Raw genomic sequence first — 21,060 nt, 5'->3', positions numbered from 1 at the left:
GATGCTTTTTTTCAGGGGGGGCTTTTTCATTCCAAGCCAGGCAATAAGTAATGGTGAACACTCACACGTTGTGCAGACAGATCCTGCACTACATTTCAATTATTACTACATTGCATATCGTCTGGGAAAACTGACAGTATTTATTAGTTCTGTTACACATATGTTTTTGTACTTAACTTGTTAGCGCTTATACAAACACACACACGCACACAATGATGTTGTGTAAGTGTGTGTTAGTGTGTGTGTGTGTGTGTGTGTGTGTGTGTGTGTGTGTGTGTGTGTGTGTGTGTGTGGGGTATGTGTGTTAAGGATGTGAGGCTAAAATGGGCATAACAATTCACTCAGTTCACTCCCAATATAATTGAGTTGAAAATGAAGAAAAAAAAATCAAATTAATTTAATTTAAAAAAATACTCTTGTATTTATATATATAGTCTTCTGTCATAAATCCACATTGTTCCATAGTGTCTGATAATCTTACATTAATGGAGCCATTTTGGAGTAGAACCACATGTGTGTAGCACTCCTGCTTACTCAGTCAGAAAAATCTTGTTGCAGCACTTTAGACTGAAGCCACACACTCAGGCTCAATCAAATCACACTTGTCTCAAACAGGATGTTCAAAGTGTGTGTGTCTGAATGTGGGTTGTATGTTAAATTCTGCAAAAAGTTTGAAATCTACTTCTCAAAGATGCAAAGGTAAAACCGTTATTGTTCAAATGGAATGTTAAAGCTACCAATTTCAGTTCAGTTCACTTGACTTGGTTATTTCCTATTCCACCCCCACACGCAGTTCAAAAAATAAAATATATGGCTTTCAGATTTTTTTTTATTTGAATAACATGAAAGTCCTCAACATAAATCCTAACTGATCCACTTAATAATCCTCCAGATGTTGGAGCACAATCATTCAGCCCGCCTCTACACCTTGTCAGCTGGTTTGTTAAGCACACAGCCTCTCTGAGTGACCTCAGGCTCCATCTAATCAGGCCTGTCTCAAACTCTGCCTTCACACAAGCCTCCACTCTCCCCTCTAGCGCATGAACTACTATGGGGCTTTGTCCACCAGAGAAAAACACAATTACAGACTGTGTGTGTATATATATATGTGTGTGTGTGTGTGTGTGTGTGTGTGTGTGTGTGTGTGTGTGTGTGTGTGTGTGTGTGTGTGCACGTGCGTGTGAGTGAGAGAGAGACTATAAAAGCAGAACTTTTGTGTGGGCTGTAACTCTACCAGACACTACTGAAATGAAAAATGTCCACACAAGAGACAGAAAATAAGTTCACTGACTCAATTCACATGACAGGACTAGACTACATTTCAATTTCACCTTCCACTCCTGAGCGTGCATTCCAGTGAGAATACTGTAAGATAGAAATGTCAGGTCACATTATTCCTGAGCAGTTCTTGATGTTTTCCACATGCCATTTCTTTGTGTGAAAGGACCTTCTGTGAGCATTTGTAAATGGATTAAAGTGTCAGGATGCACCGTTCACAGAACACTGTGTTCTACTGTACGTACATCATCTAAAGAAAATTGGATTATCAGCATGTTTGTTGATATTACATGCTTTTTGTATTCAGCATGATGAGATGATTTTCCAAATCTTTGTGAAAACAAATTTATATATATATATATATATATATATATATATATATTAGGGCTGTCAAACGATTACAATTTTTAATCAGATTAATCACAGGATTCTGTGGATTAATCACGATTAATTTTACCATTCGAAATATGCCCGAAAAATTTGAATTTTCTCTGTATATTGTTGTATGAACGGAAAGATAAATGACAGAAGGTGGATATGTAAATTTAAAATGAGTATGTTTATTAATTGAAAATCCAAATGATGGTTTTAATACTGAAAATAAATTTAAATCAAACTAAAATATATAGGCCTACCTACCAAACCATAATTCAATTGGTCTGTCTCTTTACTATGGCTGTGTCTTGATTCAGGGGTTGCGGTCTTGGAACCGGCCTCGTAGGCTGCATTTGAAGACCGATTGCGTCATAGCGGCGCGCAAAGGCTGTCCCATTTGCAAGGCTCCTTGCAAGGCTCCTCATATGCGGTCGTGAAATGCAGCCTTCGTTTCACGGTTTTGAAGCAGTTTTGAAGGCTGCATCAGATGTATCCTTCGTGGCCCAACATATCCCAAGATTCATTGCGTTTTTTTCAGAGATTGCATAAAATAAAATAAAAAATAACAAAACAGCAACGTGTTGCTCCATCTTCTTAACTTTTATCTTCCTTTCTTTTTTTCTTGTACTTTTTTTTCTTTTCGTCTGGTAGACAACTTATTTTTCTTTTTTCCTCCGCTGACAGGGCTGTCTCCGTTGGCAGCAATCAGGGTTGCTAGGCAGCACAGGAGCGGCGAGTCGTCACGCAAGGTAACGGCTTGTTACGTAAACCGGAAATGCTCGTAAACGGAGACCTGCGGAGACCGTCTCGTTTAACAAGGCTCGTTGGCCTTAAAACCGGCCTTAAAATCGGCCTTCATAGGCTATAGCCTTCATAGACCGCGAGACTGCGTCCTACCAAGTGCGTGGTCTCTGAATCAAGACACAGCCTATGTCTTTGGGCAAATATAGGATAGGCTATAGAATGCCATTTATTTGGTGAATCTATAGGTTGTGCATTCTTGAATACAACTTGATTACAGTCTGCGGTGTGTTTGTGGGTGCGTGCGTGCGTGCGCGTTTGTACGCGCGACCACGTCCTAGGGGACTGTTCATGTGTGCCAGGAAGCTGACGTTGGCTGTGTCTTGATTCAGGGGTTGCATGGGTATTGCAGCCTACGAAGGCTGCATTTGAAGACCGATTGCGTCATAGCGGCGCGCAAAGGCTGTCCCGTTTGCAAGGCTCCTTGCAAGGCTCCTCATATCATGGACCTAAATGCAGCCTTCATTTCACGGTTTTGAAGGCTGCATCAGATGTATCCTTCGCAGCCCAACATATCCCATGATTCATTGCGTTTTTTTCAGAGATGGCATAAAATAAAATAAAAAATAACAAAACAGCAACGTGTTGCTCCATCTTTTTAACTTTTATCTTCCTTTCTTTTTTTCTTGTACTTTTTTTTCTTTTCGTCTGGTAGGCAACTTCTTTTTCTTTTTTCCTCCATTGACAGGGCTGTCTCCGTTGGCAGCAATCAGGGTTGCTAGGCAGCACAGGAGCGTCGAGTCGTCACGCAAGGTAACGGCTTGTTACGTAAACCGGAAATGCTCGTAAACCGAGACCTGCGGAGACCGTCTCATTTAACAAGGCTCGTTGGCCTTAAAATCGGCCTTCATAGGCTATAGCCTTCATAGACCGCGAGACTGCGTCCTACCAAGGCTGTAACCCCTGAATCAAGACACAGCCGTTATGTTGATGTCTGATCACACACACCTCTGAAAACTGCAGACGTTTGTGTCCTCGCGGTCTCTGAACAGAGCGGACAATGTTTCTCCTCCTGTTGGTCCCGACATCAACCGTCACCCGCGGCAGTTGATTTTATATAGGCTACTATCAATGCCCCCGACACAGACGTGGCCGTTAGCAGTTTAAAACTTTAAAACACAGCACGGGCTAACGTGCTGCTATGTTTGGCTGAGCGCAGCTGCTGATCCTGGGTCAGCCACAACGTTAGAGACTGTACAGAGCCGGTTGGATGTACGGGGCGGATCATTCTGCACATCCGTAAAATGCGTTAAAAAAATTAAAGCCGATTATTCCAGAAATTAATCACCCTGCGTTAACGCGTAAATTTTGACAACCCATAATAGGCTATATCTAGCTGGCCACAACTTACTCACCAAGACCATAACTTGGTCACATGGTAGATAAGGAATTGTAGGGACTGTGACTTAGCACTGCCTTAAATTAAATGTTAAATTGTCTCTCAAATTGTTTGTTCCTCTCCATCCTCTCTTCTCGTTGAGTGTTCATTTCCGTTAACTTTAACCAATGGCCAATCAATATGACTCTTTCTTTATGTCATCATTGTATATAAACCACAAGTGGTTGAGACGCGGATGTCTGTTAACACAAGTCCACCCTCTCTAGTTTCCTGCACATTTAAAAACCACACTGGTAGTTGCTTGATCGGCCACCTTCTGCATTCCTGCTATAAGTAAAAAACACTGAGGTCTACATGCGAGACAGAAAGTCCTCTCTCAATCTCTCAGGTATATTATCTAGAACGTTTGGAGAAGCTGGCCAAACCATTCTTTCTTTTCAACTGAAAGGAATACGATGGACACCACATTTAAAGAACAAATTGTTTCCACATTCGAAAATCGGATACATTTCAAATTTTTCTTCTTTTTTTTCCTCCAACATATTGAAACTTTCCAAACGTACGGTGGCCCTGAGAGCTCACAGCACTGCAACATCAGAAAACACATGCAAGAAGACAAAACAAGCAAATTAAGAAAACATCTTCATCAATTTGACAACACATGCGCAGCATTTAGAAAAACGCTGCAAATAGCCCAAAACACAACGGAAGTAGGCCGAAACACGACGGAAGTGCTTCCTAAGTGTTTCCAGAGGACACTTAAAATTGATGCACACGTCCAGACAGGCTTGTTGTTTATGCAGATTTTGACCATGATTTTGACTCACAGTGCTATTAAGGTTATCTTTCCGTCTACACTAGCCTACGCTGTGTAGCAAATGTTGGCAATCTAAAAGTGTGATTAAAGCCGTTTTACTGGACTGTGGAGGAGACTGTGTGCAGGAAGACTGAGACACCATCTGTCCGAAATGTAAGTAGTCATATTTTTTAAATAATTATGGCCCATTGTTAGTTGAATGTCTGTGATGTCCTTTATCGTATCCCTCTTATAATAACCAAAACTGACTGAAATGAGAGAATGTTGCGGGGTTTACAGCAATTCTTTGACTATCAAAGTTAAACCATCCCAATAAGAGTACAAGTCAAGTAAAGGAAAAACTGTAGGGGGAAAAAAAGCTATGAAAAAAAACTAAAAAGAAAATATAATAAAAAGCAGTTTAGCCTGGAACCAAACTCATGGACACAGAAACAAAGTGAACGGCTGCTTGTTGTCTTGCCAGGTCAATTCAAGGTGAATGTTCTGTGGATCTGCCTTACCACATCCCACCTCCTCCGTTCACTCTTTCTGCAATGTGGTTGCCTGTTCCATGACACCACCACACACTCTAGTACATGTTTTTCCATCCATGGGCGTATCTGCATTTGTCTGTGACAACTGTTCAGGCAACCTTGATGGTAGCATATTCTGTGTTCTCATTTTGTTTAGTCGGGCTATGCTGTTTTCTGGCAGGTAGCCCAGGCTGCTGGTGGTTGATGACTGCATACACTGCGCGGTCTGTCACTTTACTTTGACCTGCTGCGTTTGCCTCAACAGGCAGGTTCCCACTGGTTATCACAGGAGCTTTCGACGTTGGTTTTTCCACAGGACTTGGGGAGTAGATGCCATTCAGAATGGAGAAATTGGCTTGCAGGACATCAGTGGAAGAACCACAGCCCTTAGGGAGGCCAGGTATCATATGAGTGGACACATCCTGAGACCAAAACATGATTAGATATTACACTTCAAATTACAAACATGACATGGGTATCTTATCCCATCTAAGTATCAGCAAGAAAGCAAATGTATTGTATTTACCAAAATATCAAACAACTGATTTAAGTAAGCAGCACTACATCATATTACCTTTCGCTTTGTGAATTTGCAGGGCAGCATTCCTGTGAAAAAGATACAAAACAAAATATCCATTGTCAAGTGGTAAGATCCTGTCATAGTAATTCAGACCGTGGATAAATATAAATGTTCTTACTCGTCCAGCCATAAAGACTCAGCAGGGTTAACATTGTTAACGTGAAGACCAGAAGAAACATGCCAACACAGATTAAGAAGTATGGTACCCAGGATTTATCATCAACACCAACAGGACTTGGTAACTCATCTGAAAAAGAAGAACCAGATCAGCAGTCCTTATCTGTAAAATTAAATGTTTATATACAGTCATATGAAAAAGTTTGGGAACCCCTCTCAGCCGGCATTATAATTGACTCTGCTTTCACAAAAAAAATATAAAGGTGGTATGTCTTTAATTTACCAGGAACAGCTAAGTACTGGGATGTTTTCCAAACAAAGATTTTTTGAAAATCAGTATAAGATCTTAAAAACAAAGATTATTCATTGTCATGGTTTAGGGGAAGGCTACAAGAAGCTTTCCCAAAGGTTTCAATTGTCAATTTCTACTGTAAGGAACGTTGTCAGGGAATGGAAGGACACAGGCACAGTTGCAGTTAAACCCAGGTCTAGCAGACCAAGAAAAGTACAAGAGCGGCATATGCGGCGGATTGTGAGAATGGTTGCACACAACCCAAAGATCACCTCCAAAGACCTGCAAGAACATCTGGCTGCAGATTGTGTATCTGTACATGGTTCTACAATTCAGTGCAATTTGCACCAAAACATCTGTATGGCCGGGTGATGAGAAGGAAGCCCTGTCTGCGCCCACGCCACAGATACATTTGCATGGAGTATGCAAAAGCTCATTTAGACAAGCCAGCTTCATATTGGAAGAAAATGCTTTGGACTGATGAGACAAAAATTAAGTTATTTGGTCTTTATAAAAAGCAGATGTTTTGGTGCTAATTGCGCTGAATTGTAGAACAATGTACAGATACACAATCTGCAGCCAGATGTTCTTGCAGGTCTTTGGAGGTGATCTGTGGGTTGTGTGCAACCATTCTCACAATCCTCCACCTATGCCGCTCCTGTTTTTTTCTTGGTCTGCCATGCCTGGGTTTAACTGCCACTATGCCTGTGTCCTTCCATTTCCTGACAACGTTCCCTACAGTCGAAATTGACAATTGAAACCTTTGGGAAAGCTTCTTGTAGCCTTCCCCTAAACCATGACAATGAACAATCTTTGTTTTTCAGATCTTTTGGGAGCTGTTATGATGATCCCATTCTGTCTCACTTCAGCAGAGAGTCAAAGAGAAGTGCAACTTGCATTTAGGCACCTAAAATACATTTTCTCATGATTAAACAGACATTTCTATGAGGTTCAAGGCTTAACAACATAATCCAACCAACTTTGTGTTTAAGGTCATCTTTTTTACATGCTGTTACAGGCATTAAAATCAACAAAACCACAAGGGTACCCACATTTTTGCACAGCCAGTTTTTCACATTTTATTTTATTTCATACAACCAAATACTGATTTTCAAAAAATCTTTGTTTGGAAAACATCCCAGTACTTAGCTGTTCCTGGTAAATTAAAGACATACCACTTTTATATTTTTTTTGTGAAAGCAGAGTCAATTATAATGCCGGCTGAGAGGGGTTCCCAAACTTTTTCATATGACTGTAATTTAACAAGCAAAGTTTCTCACCTGAATTATTGTCTGTGTTTTCAAAGCCCTGGTGTGACTCTGTAGATTGATATAGGACATACAGAATATAGAATCAACTCTTAAAATGTAGACTTTTTATATAGTATTGATATTTTGGCACTGAGGAAGAAAGAACTGCCTACCTGAAACTGAGATGTTAATGGAGTGACTGATGGGTTCAGGTTTGTACCCATTTAAAAGACACCTGTACAGGCCGTCGTCATGAATGGATATCCTTTTGAAAGTCAAATATGAAACCATTGTATCCTCGGAAGGATTGTCGTCCTGTCTTATTGTTATATTATCTGTATAGTTAATCTGTTCACATATGTCAAGAATTTTGCACCAGGTGACATTTACTGCTTCTCCACAGTGTTTGATACGACAGTGGACTGTCAAAGATTGTTGTGGGGCAGTTTTCCATGTTGTGCCTCTCCGGACCAACACCTCAACTTCACATGGTGGAAGCACATCTAAAAAAAATAAAAAATCATCTTTTTGGGATTTAATACAATATAACAGAAAAATATCTCTTAATACAGTAAATTAAGATAAACACATTTCAAGTGTAAGAGTAAGTGACTCCTTTATTTTTAATTATGATATGACTGATATGACAGGACATAAAAGATCATCTTTGCTTAAATATATATATATAGAAAAAAATATGTATGCAATTTCAACCTGTTTTGACCATTTCCCATCTTATTACAGAGTTAATTGATTAATAGTTACTGTTACTTATAGATGCCATGGTGATTAAATTGAAAAAAAAACTCCCTAACCTCTTGTCATCTACCCCTGTACATACAATATAGGTACCCAATATGTTTTTTTCTTTATACCTCATATACTTAATAATAAATATGTTATTCACTGCCTTTAATGTAAAGCCTTACTATTGTCCCTTGTTCATGCAGTTAATGACTTCAATCTATCTGTCTTAATATCCTATCATGCTCTCTTCAAAGTCCTATCACAAGATAACAGTGTGGAGGCTTACCTTGACCTCTTCCATAGACGCAGACAAATGTAAAACAGCAAAATATCAGCAGATAGGTGTTTGGCGGTCTGTCCATGAGGATAGACATGTTCAGGAGCAGAGATCTCACTGATAATCTTAAACTGTAGTGGCTGCATAGGCTCACTTCACTTGTGACAAAGCGAACCACTTCCTGACCCACCTACACATATACATACATTCAAAGACCATCCTGCACGTGTGTGTGTGTGTGTGTGTGTGTGTGTGTGTGTATGCGTGCGTGCGTGCGTGTGTGTGTGTGTGTGTGTTTGTAGGAAACAACACAGTTCTCAATGTGCACACTTTAGGGTTAGGGTTAGGGTTTCACCAGAAACATTTATTTGCTCAGTTAGATGTAATATAAAAACTGAAACATATAGTTATTAAGGTTATTTAAAGTACATGTTGTGTCAGGGGGACTGGGGATCACCATTGTAATGTGCTCAGATTCGTCTTCTTAACCAACAACTTAACAATGTTGTCCTAAAGTGTCTCAGCAGCACAGCAGGAAGATGTGTAATCCATGGCTTCAATGTCAGACTGAGGCCCTGGGTGTATGTCATTCCTGTTAGAGATTAGAAAATCCATTTGAACTGAAAATGTAAAACCACAATAAACAATCTATACGCAGCTAACATTGGTCAGCAGTGAGCACAGGAGGCTGCCTGTTTCTTCTCACCATCTTCAGGGAACAATGAGATGCTTGCTCGCTTCTTTTATCCAATCTTTTATCGAACTAAAAGTGTGCCGAAGTGAAATCACCTGAATTATCTGTGGATTGCACAAACACTTTTCAATACAGGACTATATAATACACATACATAATCATTATTTGTTGTATTGCGTGTGTGGATGATTGGAGGATGTGGATGGAGTGCATTGTCTTGTGTATTCTCACCAGACATGCTGTGCTTTTAATGAGTGTAAAGTAAAGATGTTTTTTATTTATTGTTTGTTTCAATGTAACCAGTAGATGGTGTAATAGGACACTTTTCCTTATATAGCAGTCTATGGGCATGTTCTTGTTCAGTGGTTTGTGAATCACCCACATTGCTTCAACGGCGCCCTCCAGTGCATAACACAGTAATAATGTCTCCTGCATATGAATACATGGAAAACTAATTTCACTGAATTTTGCATGAGACGATTTACATCAACAAAGGTCTATTTTTACGTTCGATGAATGTGTAGTTTGTGATGTCAACTGGACTTCCCACTAAAGTGGAAAAACAGTGAGCGACTTCCTCATATTACTCATCAAGAAAATTTGCACAATCATGCAAATGAGACAACGCAGCAACAGGAGCAAAAAATAACAGCTAAAGGGGCAGATCTACTTACACGCTAAACAAGGGAACTGGAAACAGCCTGAGATATCACCATGATGAAGGCAAAATAGCCAAAAAACATTTGGCGAATAAAATGTGGTGTTTTACTTTTGATAGACTTGATTTGAGACTAACACTGCAAACAGTTTTTTACTGGAAAAATGTTTTTCTTAAAAAATCGTTGGGGATGATTATTGTTGATTGTATGATTTGGTTGAACTCACTCTTTAATGTATTTGAAGTTTGTGTTTTTGAAATGTTAGAATCTTTCACTGGAAATCAAAATAACACACAAAAAGTCCATTGTATACTCCCTTCTCTCTCTCTCTCTCTCTCTCTCTCTCTCTCTCTCTCTCTCTCTCTCTCTCTCTCTCTCATCTCTCTCTATCTGTCTCTCTTTCTCATCAATCTCTCTCTCTACTGTGGCATGTTTGCACTTCGACCGCAGCAGGGAGATCAGTGACTATCACATGCAGTGACAGACTTAGGGTTGTTCTTAACCAACCAAGCGCTGCTACCTGCCACCTGCTGACAAATACTCTGTGAACAACCAGAGTCCGTAGGCACATCATGGGAAACTGCACTTCACGGTAAGAAATCATCCTTAAATCTACATAGTTGAGGTAAATCTCAAATGCCAAAATGCATTTATTTTTTCAGAATGTGATAATTGCATTCTAAAATTCATCTGAAACTGCTTTGTATACAAGAAACTTGAGTGATGCATTTCAAGAAAATGTGGGCAAGAAAGACCATATAAAAACGTGAAGGCCCTTGTTTAAATGAAACAATATTGCATCTTGGCCCCTTTGCAAGCAGCCTCTCCATTTGCTTCAGCAAGGAAATAGTGGTTACCTGCTAAGAATAGACTTGGTTTCATCCTGTGTCTTATCAAAAATAGGGGAAACAAAATGTATAGCAGCTAAGCAGTGCAACACGTGAGATTTTCACTAAGGGGACAAGAAGACAGTTGGGCAATGACATAGCCCATGTTACTGTAGTTGAAAGAATATTTAAAGTGTTCCCTGTTGCGTTGTACATTGTCATCAGATAAGCTATCGAGGAAACTCTGCTGTAGTGTAAAACTTACACCTCTAAAAAGCTGTTGCAACTTTTATTCCACGGTACAATTAACATTTTCAGTCTCTTCGTGTCCGTCTCACTAATGTACTTTACTGTTCTGTGGGACACTGTTTAATGTTGAGCCAGAGTATTGTGTCCGATAGGTGGTCTCATCATTTCAATGTATTCTATCCATTAGGACAAAGAAGAAAAGGAAAGGTAAAGCTACTTTTATAATTGTATGTATTATATACACCATGTAAAAACTTCATAGCTTTGCTTCATTTAATGTATTTACATTTTCTCTTTAGGTAATCCTGCACTACATGATACAAGCATCAGAGATAACATGGTAGGCCTGCCCACGTCTATTTGTGTTGCATATTCATGGTTATCAATTCCAGCTATTCATAGGACATGAGTATGTTTCTTTGTGTGTGATAGCGGTGCTGCCTCATTAGATTTACATACTGGGTGAACATTTGTTTGAGGCATGGTGTTACTGAAACTGCGGGGCTGTTTTTCTTTTTCTTTTTTTTTTTCAATCTGCAGGAAGTCATAACCACTGACCACATCAGAAAACATGCCGCTTGCAGTAGCACTGTATGAAAAAGGTTTAATGAATTATGTGTAACTTAAATAACCTGTGTATTATCTCATGACAGCCTAACGAGGACGTATTATATGCCTCCATTGACCTCGGCCCTGCCAAAGGATCGAGAAGAACCAGAGCCGCCCCTGATGATGATTGTGACTATGCAACAATTAATGTTCCAGCAGCGCTTCGACCGCCTGAACCTGAGTCTCAGGCATGGTCTCAGGGCTCAGCTAAGGACGAATGTGACGACGATTATGTACTCATGGGGTAAATAGGAACAAGAGGAGGAGCTCATTCAGTCTATTGAAAGCCAAGGGACTATAGTAGATGAAATCACAAACAGGACTTGTCTTATTTTTTTGTAATGGCTTCCAAGAACTTGTTTGACGTTCAAGTTTCCAGTTGAACTGTCAACCGAAGTTTTGATCTTTGATGAAGAAACTCACAAATTGACAAAGCAAAAAACATCAACAGTCAACAGAAGCTGAAGTTGAAAAACTTACACTTACATTTGAACATTTAAGAAAATAAGAAATCAACCTCAGTTGAAGAATCTGTAGTGATTTAGTCTCACATGCCTGGGTTCCATCAGCACATTATCTGGGATCAACAAGTCTGTATGTGGCTGTAATATGTTTGCAGTGTTTCTGAGCATCTTCAAATATGGCAGCACTTCCAAAATGGTAAATTCAGTAACTTCTGACCTTACACCATGACCTGAATTGTATGTGGTTTCTGCATTGGTAAAATCGTTCTGATTGCCTATATTTATGTCAAGTTCAATTGACAATTAATGTTGCATGTATTGTCATTTCCTGTTGATAATAAATGGGGAAGTAGGTTTACATTTGAGTATGTCACCCATACTAACACTGTATATTTAATGGTTAGTATGCTGAATTAGTAGCTTTGTGTTTGGGCTTGAATATTTTTGTCACTTGTGCACTCAAGGGTATATTTGTTTTGAACTTCTTCAGGAGCAGCAACGTCCACAGCACAGTGAACCCAGATCTTACCAACTACTGTTAGGGTTACGTAGACCTGATCAAGTGACAAACTTAAAACTACTATTTGTCAAATTGCATATAACATATGCATTGAACATTTTGTTTTCAGATTAGGTTTTCTCACTGTGTATACTCTCAGCTTTCAGGGGGTGTATGTGTATGTATAGAAGATCAGCTCTGTAACCCTTTGAACAGATAGGGAACACCGAAGAAGCACAATGACTTCGTAGTCATGCTGGCTGATTTGAATACATCTGCTGTTTGATCTTTATCTGTTGCCTGTTTTCATTGAAACAGCCAAAGCTTTGCTCCACCTTTAATCAAAGTGTCAGTTGCCACCACGTAACCCTGCATACCTTCCACACCAAGTCTTTACCAAAAAGCGAAAAATACACATTTGTTTGCACAATAAAGTGGCAAAACTGTGTGTGCAATTTGTGCCAATGCCACCTATCGAATGATAGAAGAATGTTTTTTGTTTGTTTTTTTAAGAATTTTGTCCACAACATGTACATTTATCAGCATTGTGCTCCTGAGGATCACTGCTCACACCTCAAATACTATCAATTAAAAAATATATATTTTCAAGTTCTGTAAATGCAAATGTGTACATTATTATTTATATATTTGACTGGAAGCACATAACATAGTAGTGCAATGTTGAGTTCATTGTGGTTTGAATGATCTTTTTATTTATTTATTAAAGGTTTACAGGGTACCACTTTTCTCCTCTATTCTGTTGTAACCAACATCGTACACCCATTGTGAGGGTATAAGATGAATTATAGTTTCAGCCTGCAATTTAAAAGCAGAATATGAACATAAAAGTATAAGGGGACTGTGAATTTTGTCCCTGAACACTAACATTGGAGGCGCATTTGGACGGCTTTTGTTAATAACCAGTACGAATAGGAGAAATTATTACAGCAAAATAAATAATAAAATAAGTTTAAATGTCCGTGTGGGCACTTTTGTGACAAACTCAAAATAGTGTGAAACCTCACTGTTTTGCAGTTTTTGATTCAAGTCCATATTTTTGCCATTGTTCAGACAGCTCAACATGGACTGATATGATGATCCTGATGATAGACTGTGTTCTGATCTCCACCAATAGATGGCAGAACAGACCTTTCCATTTTCAATTTAATTTCCTTGTGATCACTTTCTTCAGAAATGAAAAGCCACATATCTGTTTGAATGGTCCTGTGATTATAATCATCAAACAAGGGCCCAAATGTCCACAATTGATAAAAAGTAAACCTGATGCTTAGGGTTTTTTTTAAACTGTGGGTTGTGGGTCAGTGTTTGTAACTACTGACACATTAACAGCAATGGAAAATCCTAATTCAATCTATTCTTTTTGAATATATTATTTTGTGTTTTTTTTTTGCAGAGTTAAGCTACAATACGATCATTTTGTTGAGATGACATTTTAATAAACACAGTTACATTATTATACATTAAGACATGACAACAATACCTACACATTACGTGTTTTCTACGTGACACATTTACTGGATCAATTCCAGCAAGAATCGATAAGAAGTTGAGGAAACCTTTATAGTCAACCTATAAATATGTGTAGCAACCATCATCATCAATCATCATTATCAAGTAATTGCAGCTTATGTATTTTTTTGTGACAAAATCATAAGCCTGTTAGTTTGTTAGTATGTTCTGTAGTCTGTGTGCGTTGAAGACAGTACTCTTTCCAATCCAGCGATTTGTGCATTTGTAGTCATTATTAATGTTCTACATGGCACCACACAAGGAGTAGTGGGCTGCATAGGGGAGCCAGTATGTGCCATTGGGTACATCCCCTGTTCCATCAGCAAAATGATACATAGAACGGAATAAAACTGAGAGGCTTCCCTGTCTCATCGGAAGTCTTTCATCTCACTCTCATCTCTTTTTTTTTTACTATTTCTCGGTTTCAAGGCCATCAGTTTTTCACAAGAGGCGGCCATGTGCATTGCTCCCAGTATGTGTCATATACATTCTATGTGAAAAAAAACTGCAGATCAGTTATAGATAGAGTTCACACGTTGAATATAGCTGGCGTAGGGCTCCACTTCCTCCACATCCTCTATCTGACAAGAAACAGACAGGCTGCAATGAAGAAAACTTTACAATGTGCAGCAAAATACACAGAACTATAACCCGCTGACTGAGTGAGTAAAGAATACCTACCGAAGGAGATTTGGATGGCGAGATGACAGACTGCTCGCATCGCCTGGCAGAAAGGTGGATACACAAACCAGCTGTCACTCAACAAAAAAGTCAATTCTAGCCACTGTCATTCATTTTTTATTCAATAGAAAAATCTTACCTCATCATTAGAAGTTTCTTTTTTGCAAAAAATATGCCAAATGCCAAAGACAAAAGAATTACCACAACAGTAGCAATGCACAGAAAAGGAAGATAACCTGCTGTGAGAGAGAATGATAGAGATGTGTTAATAAAACACATTAAATCTGTTTAAAAAGTCAAAATTACCATGCTAATATATAACCCCTGGTAAGCTCTGTGGGGAACACAAAGCTTATATCATTTAATTTGTGCTATCTTCTATTCAAAAGCCTGACCTTTTGGGGATTTTAGAGACACAATCTTTTCCCCTTGCCAATACGGGTGCCTGATAACACAGCTCAGGTTCTGCAGATCCATTCCCTCAGGCAGCTCCAGACGACTCTCTACCGTGACAAGTCCATTTGAGTCAAGTGTTTCCGCAGTGGACACGTTTCCCACGTGACTCCAGCTGATGTTGGCAGCAGGTTTTCCTCTTTCAGCTCTGCAAACTGCCATCTTGTCGTTTTGTTCTAACCACAACAATGTATTCGGAGGAACTGAGTCAGGGAAGAACAAAACAGAAGAAATGAGATTCGACGAATAACCAAAACCGGATCACAGAAGAAAAAAAAAAATGTTTTACACACTCACACCTAGAAGTACCTAAATGTGCAAATAACAAACTTTTAATTTTGTTTTGCCAAGTTTTTTTTATTTTAAAATTCCTCATTTCGGTAACACTTTACAATGAGGGTACATTAATTAACTGTTAACGGTTAACTACTGCTTATTAAGCATTAACTAAATGTTAATGCTCAGTAATTAATGGTTAGTTATACTTGGTTAGACATTGACTATGCTTTGTTAACTAATGCTTATTATGCATTTACTAAGCATGTATACAGGGTTAGTTAATGATGAGTAAATGCTTAGTATGCATTTATTAACAGTTAATTAATGTACCCTTATTGTAAAGTGTTACCCTAATATCTAACATGAACTTGAAATTGTTCTAGATTACAATTATTGACAGTAACGTCCAGGGGCAAACAATTACTATCTGAAGCAAAATATGACACTAGATGTAAGCAGAAAGTGCTATTTTTTTTTGTTAGTATGATTTAGATGATGACATGGTTTTCAAAGTCACTTGTCCTTGTGAGGAGAAAAGTCTTACCTGTTATTGCCACGTTGATCTTATAATCATCGTTTCCTCCCGTGTAAACCAACTCACAATTGTAGACACCCACATCATTATCTGAGATGTTTGGGATGTGCAGGTATGACTGACCGCTGGATGTGTTTCGGAGTGACTTTCCATCATTGCAGGAGTTTCCACTTGTGCCACTGGCAAAGTTCACCTCACAGTATTTGGATTTCAATTCTATTTTCCACAAAACAAAAAGTGTCTCATTCCATGTTTTATCGCTGCATGTCAGGTTAGCCTCACTCCCCAGGTTGAAGGTTAGATTTCTGACAACTGAAAACAATGAAAGAATAGTTGTATTTTTTTGCACTCACACAGTGATGATTTTGCTGATTAAATGGTTAGGGTTTATTCTGTTATTAGTGATCATGTGCATGGCCTAATATACACAAAAAGAACATGCAAAACTAAAAGGAAAGAAAATATTAAATCTGCATGCGGCATGGACAATGAGATAAGATAAGATTAGATGAAATAAAATTAAGTAAATTGAAATAAAATAAAATAAAATAAACTATGAACAGCAAGGAGACAGATATAACTTTAGGTATGAAGCGTTACAGAATAAAATCAAGTTAGAAATGATAAAATAAAATAAATATTATAGTTGCTTATTACCAACAATAAAATATCCCCTTATAGAAAGATGCTGTGTAAGTCTCATGAGGAAATGTTCTTAGCCATTATAGTGGATAAAGAATGTAAAGAAAAAAAAGAATGAATAAAAAGAAGAAAAGTCAGTTACAAACAAACATGTAGTTTAAAGATCTACTGAGAGACAATAGTTTTACATTTTCATATGTTTAAACAAAGTTGTAAAATCATGGACGTACATTTGGTATAGCCTCTTTCATAATTACTTTCCAAATTACTGGTATTGCTGGAGTTGACTGCGGTGCTTTGGGTAATCCCTGAGAGAGCTGGAGGTGAATGTGAGGGGAATGGTTAGTAAAACAGTGACAGTTGGTGATTCATTGTTAAGTGTGTGGTCGGCAGAGGTACAATCATGGTGCTTTGTGTTTTAGTTGTTTTTAGTTTAGTTAGTTAGTTCGGAAGTTAGTTAGTAAATTAAAACTGATCTGACAGGACCAATTTCAGGAGGGCTAAATCACGGACGCATTTGCTAATGTCGAAAATACCAAAGACCAAAAACTGAGGTGCAGTAACAACATTCCTATCCTATTCCTATATCAATTGGAAAAGGCAGGGTTCATTGGCTGACGTAAACTGCTGACTCCTGCTGACTGTTATGGTGGTCTGAAGAATTGTTTACTTCCGACAGGTGTAAAACCCCATACATGTCAAACCACAGATCTCATCTCACAGTTTCTATTCCACCTTTTGACAGACCCCACAGTGGAGAAAAGCTGCATCATAGTGTTACCCTGATCTGAAATCATGATTTCCAGCTCCAACACAAGTGGAAGAGTGAGGCTTTTTGCTCAGTAAAATGTAGGGCAACATTTTCACATATCTGTGATGGTATATTTTTTCCTCCCTTGTTAAAGTCTGCATTACCCCACCTCCACTCATGTTCTTTCCACTGACTGTCTACAACTTGAGTCACACCACAACAACATAACATACTGTAAATCTCAGATCGGCTAAACACTTATATTTACAGTTTACTACTCATCTACATAGTACAGTCATGTCTCAGTTTGCACAGTAATGAACTTCACTACAGTATATGGTTATGGCTGTTTGATATTTGAGTAACATTGACTGTTAACAGCATACTATCTCCTTTCATATTTACAGTAGTATAAAATATCACAAGGACACATTGTGAACAAAATACTGTATGAAATAAATTACTGCTTTATATTGTATTTGTAGTAACTTAAAAATATTGCTCTGTATCCAGCAAGGCAATTATTTATGAGGTAATTATTTTGAAGGACTTGTGCTTAAAAATAATAATAATAATAATAATAATAATAATAATAATAATAATAATAATAATAATAATAATTATTATTATTATAATAATAATAATAATAATAATAATAATAATAATAATAATAATAATAATAATAAATAATAAATAATAAATAATAATAATCTCTCTGTACCTACTTCTTACTGCTTACTTTACCAAGACTTCAAAATATTTGGAACCAAAACCATATGCAAGTAAATGTGTTAATGTTCAAACCTGATGCTCGATCCAGACTCTTTGCTTCCGACAACGAGATGATGATTGCGGCATAAATCCACATCATGTCCCACATCTTGAGTTGTCTTCAAGGTCCTCCGCAACCTAGCCACCACGGCACCTCTCACACTAGTAAGAAAAACCTACAGTCTTTACCTAAATCGTCAGAGCTATCATGTAATTTACTCCAATGTAATAATTTACGCCATTTATATTCAGGCTCAATGAGCTCAGGGTTTGACTGAAGCGGGTTCTTCACCCCATCAAGATAAACTAAAAATATTCCTCCACTCAGCTCATTGTAGAGACACTTAAGACATGTGACAAACAAATCCCTCCCTCCTTCTCTCTGTTGCCTTTCTCCACAGCTTTTTCCATACAACAATCTGCCTCTCTCTCCCACACACAGGATGACAAGAAGCTGCAGTTTCATTTCTTGCAAACCACATGATCATCCTCTTTGAAAGCAGTGTATGAACCATAACCTCCAACATAGACAATGTTATAAAGCGGACACATCACATTCAATGTATGCCTCTGCTTTCATATCGTTCACATACTCCACCGTGGCTTTGAATGATAGCCTTACTCTATATTATTGCCTTGGTATGGGGTAAGAATATGTCAAACTAATGCAGTGTTATACAACAACCCTCACGGGTTTATAAAGTGTGAACAACATCTCTCAAAGTGACACAAGCAGCAGCACAAACTGTATAAACCACTTTCAAGGTTGTTGTACTGAACTAGGTTTTAGGCATATGTCCATGGTTTTAGGTGATAAACTATAGTCACTGGGTGCAATGTTGTTAAAGGTTTCAGAAGAAATATTTCATTCTAAGTGTAGTTTGACAGGAGCAGTTGGTTGTGGTCTCATATCTTCTGGTGGAATAACATCTTGCTGTGTAAGGGTTTACACAATCAGAATTCAAATGCGGTTCTTATGAGGCATAAAAGTGGGGGCGTTATTACTGACTCCATATCTGGTTTGCAGACAAGCTGACATCAATGCATTTTGTAGATGTTGTATGTGATTATGGTCTGCAATCTCAATGCAGAGTTTGTGGTTTATGAGAAGGTGCTGCAATGAGACATACGGACATTAACTGCCCCATATCAGATCTGAGAGTGCAGGTTCACTTATGTGCCTGTGTATGCCACAGAAAAAAACTGTCAAAACGTATTTGAATGTCCTGTTTTTCAAAAATTAATAAGAGGAAGGGGATCAGTTATCTATAATATAACAAGCCTTTTCTCCATTCTTGAGATCAGCTCAGAAAAAGAAGAACAGCCTTACAGCTGACCGTGAGCTGGCACACTTGGCACGGCCCCCCCCCCCCCCACCCCCTCACACACACACACACACACACACACGCACACACACACACACACGCGCGCGCACACACACACACACACACACACACACACACACACACACACACACACACACACACACACACACACACACACACACACACACACACACACACACACACACACAATTGCAAGACCTCAAAAATGTGAAGTAATGTTGCAAAGTTGTTCCTCAAATCCAAAAAAGGGCCAAAAGAAAAAAATAGAAACAAGAAAAGATGAAGTTAGGGACATTTTGGAGGAGAAAAATAACCTCTGTGCCACATGTTGTGCGTAGCCTATTTATGGGTGTGCTGTGTTTCCTCTTGATAACACTGACTTCCTGTTGATGTCAGGATCAACCCATAACCCTCTGGCTGCCTTAAAAATATAGCCTAACCTGAGGGTTAAAGAAAGTGATGTAAGGAGTGAAACCATGTCTTATTATATGTAGTCTATGATAGGATTTTAATTAAGTGACTGCTGAAAATGTGTACAAAATAAATAATGAGAAGATTACAACAATAAATAGGCCTATACAGGCTAGACAGTAGCCTATAGGCTAGGCTATGCTTAGGCTATAGGCCTAGGCTATATTATGTTTATATAGGCTAGCCTATGTGTGCGTGTGTGTAGGCCTATGTGTGTGTGTGTGTGTGTGTGTGTGTTGCAACAACATGTTTGTTGCATGGTCCATTGGTTTTAATCATCCCCCTCTTATTTCTAAGAAATCTTTTTTTTTTCAACGGTCCCGTTGCGACCCAAGGATGCGACCTAGGCATACGATCAATGATTGGATGATTCTTATCGAAGGGATTCTTGGGAGTCGTAGTTTAATATAGGCTACATACATATATTTTTTTGTTATCAAGGAAAGACATATTTTCACATAGAGTCAAACGCAGTTGTCAATCTTCTGAGATCAAAAGCCATTTACCCTGGCAGTCGCCGCCTATTTATGGGGCTAAATGAATAGAGAGGACGCCCGAAATAATCCCTTCCACTCTCAGTCAGTTTACGGTCGCCATGGTTACACATTGTACCACAGAGGTCGTTGCTATCGCTTCCTGCGACGGAAATTCGTAGCAAAAACGGGGTTTTAGCTTACATATATAAAAATGAGTGTATCTGTCACCCGCACAATTCCTAGGAAAACTGATGCAAATAAAGTTGTTAGGCCGCAACGGGCATATGACCACTTGTATGGTAAGTAAAGTTAGAGCTACGCTTGATAACATTTGAATAGCCTACTACTTGCTAGCTCATTTTGGTTGACTTCAACTGAACTATTTGCCACAGATCCAGTTTACACAGTGTCATCGGTGGAAGACCATGCAAGGTCCAACCTCAGAGCATATGCCTCCAGTGACCGTTTGGTATGTATCCATATCTGTCCCACTCATGGACCTATAAAGGTCCCACTATGTTGTGTTGCTACAAAGGCACTTAATTATTCATCCAAAAATAAGGCCTTATTGGTACTAAAATGTCTTATTTGTCAAAAGTCTAAACAATATCGAGACAGATGGAATTAAGATTTTATTAAAAACCTGTACATTTGTATTTCTTAACGTTGAAATTTAAGAACTCAATATAGTGTGTAGTAGTTTAGCCTGCCTATCTATTTTTTCAAAATAATTGACAAA

The 21,060-nt window shown here is 38.5% G+C and overlaps 2 protein-coding genes across 3 annotated transcripts; one reads left to right on the top strand and one right to left on the bottom strand.

The window, feature by feature from the left end:
* The first annotated feature begins 9,545 nt into the window (after window positions 1-9,545).
* LOC307258561 (uncharacterized protein) lies at window positions 9,546-12,904 on the top strand. 2 transcript variants are annotated; one of them, XM_080038140.1, is made up of 5 exons: window positions 9,546-9,644; window positions 10,189-10,330; window positions 11,002-11,021; window positions 11,114-11,154; window positions 11,468-12,904. In XM_080038140.1, the coding sequence occupies exons 2-5, from the start codon at window positions 10,311-10,313 to the stop codon at window positions 11,669-11,671; spliced, it is 285 nt and encodes a 94-aa protein (XP_079894266.1). In that variant the 5' UTR covers window positions 9,546-9,644; window positions 10,189-10,310; the 3' UTR covers window positions 11,672-12,904. The 2 variants fall into 2 exon arrangements, with proteins under 2 accessions (XP_079894266.1, XP_079894265.1); XM_080038139.1 differs by having other exon boundaries at window positions 10,967-11,021.
* A 1,506-nt stretch (window positions 12,905-14,410) lies between these two features.
* LOC307258928 (cell surface glycoprotein CD200 receptor 1-A) lies at window positions 14,411-18,212 on the bottom strand. Its single transcript, XM_080038612.1, has 6 exons — window positions 18,062-18,212; window positions 15,874-16,176; window positions 14,993-15,253; window positions 14,737-14,836; window positions 14,598-14,640; window positions 14,411-14,497 (listed from the first exon to the last, which is right to left on the bottom strand). Exons 1-6 carry the CDS (start codon window positions 18,135-18,137, stop codon window positions 14,429-14,431), a joined length of 852 nt encoding a protein of 283 aa, XP_079894738.1. The 5' UTR covers window positions 18,138-18,212; the 3' UTR covers window positions 14,411-14,428.
* Between the last annotated feature and the right edge of the window lie 2,848 nt (window positions 18,213-21,060).

The sequence above is a fragment of the Ammodytes marinus genome (genome assembly GCF_949987685.1).
Source record: "Ammodytes marinus genome assembly, chromosome: 12".
Classification (NCBI taxonomy): Eukaryota; Metazoa; Chordata; class Actinopteri; order Uranoscopiformes; family Ammodytidae; genus Ammodytes; species Ammodytes marinus.
The sequence above is the reverse complement of the archived record's forward strand: the minus strand, read 5'-3'. Positions and strand labels throughout refer to the sequence as shown.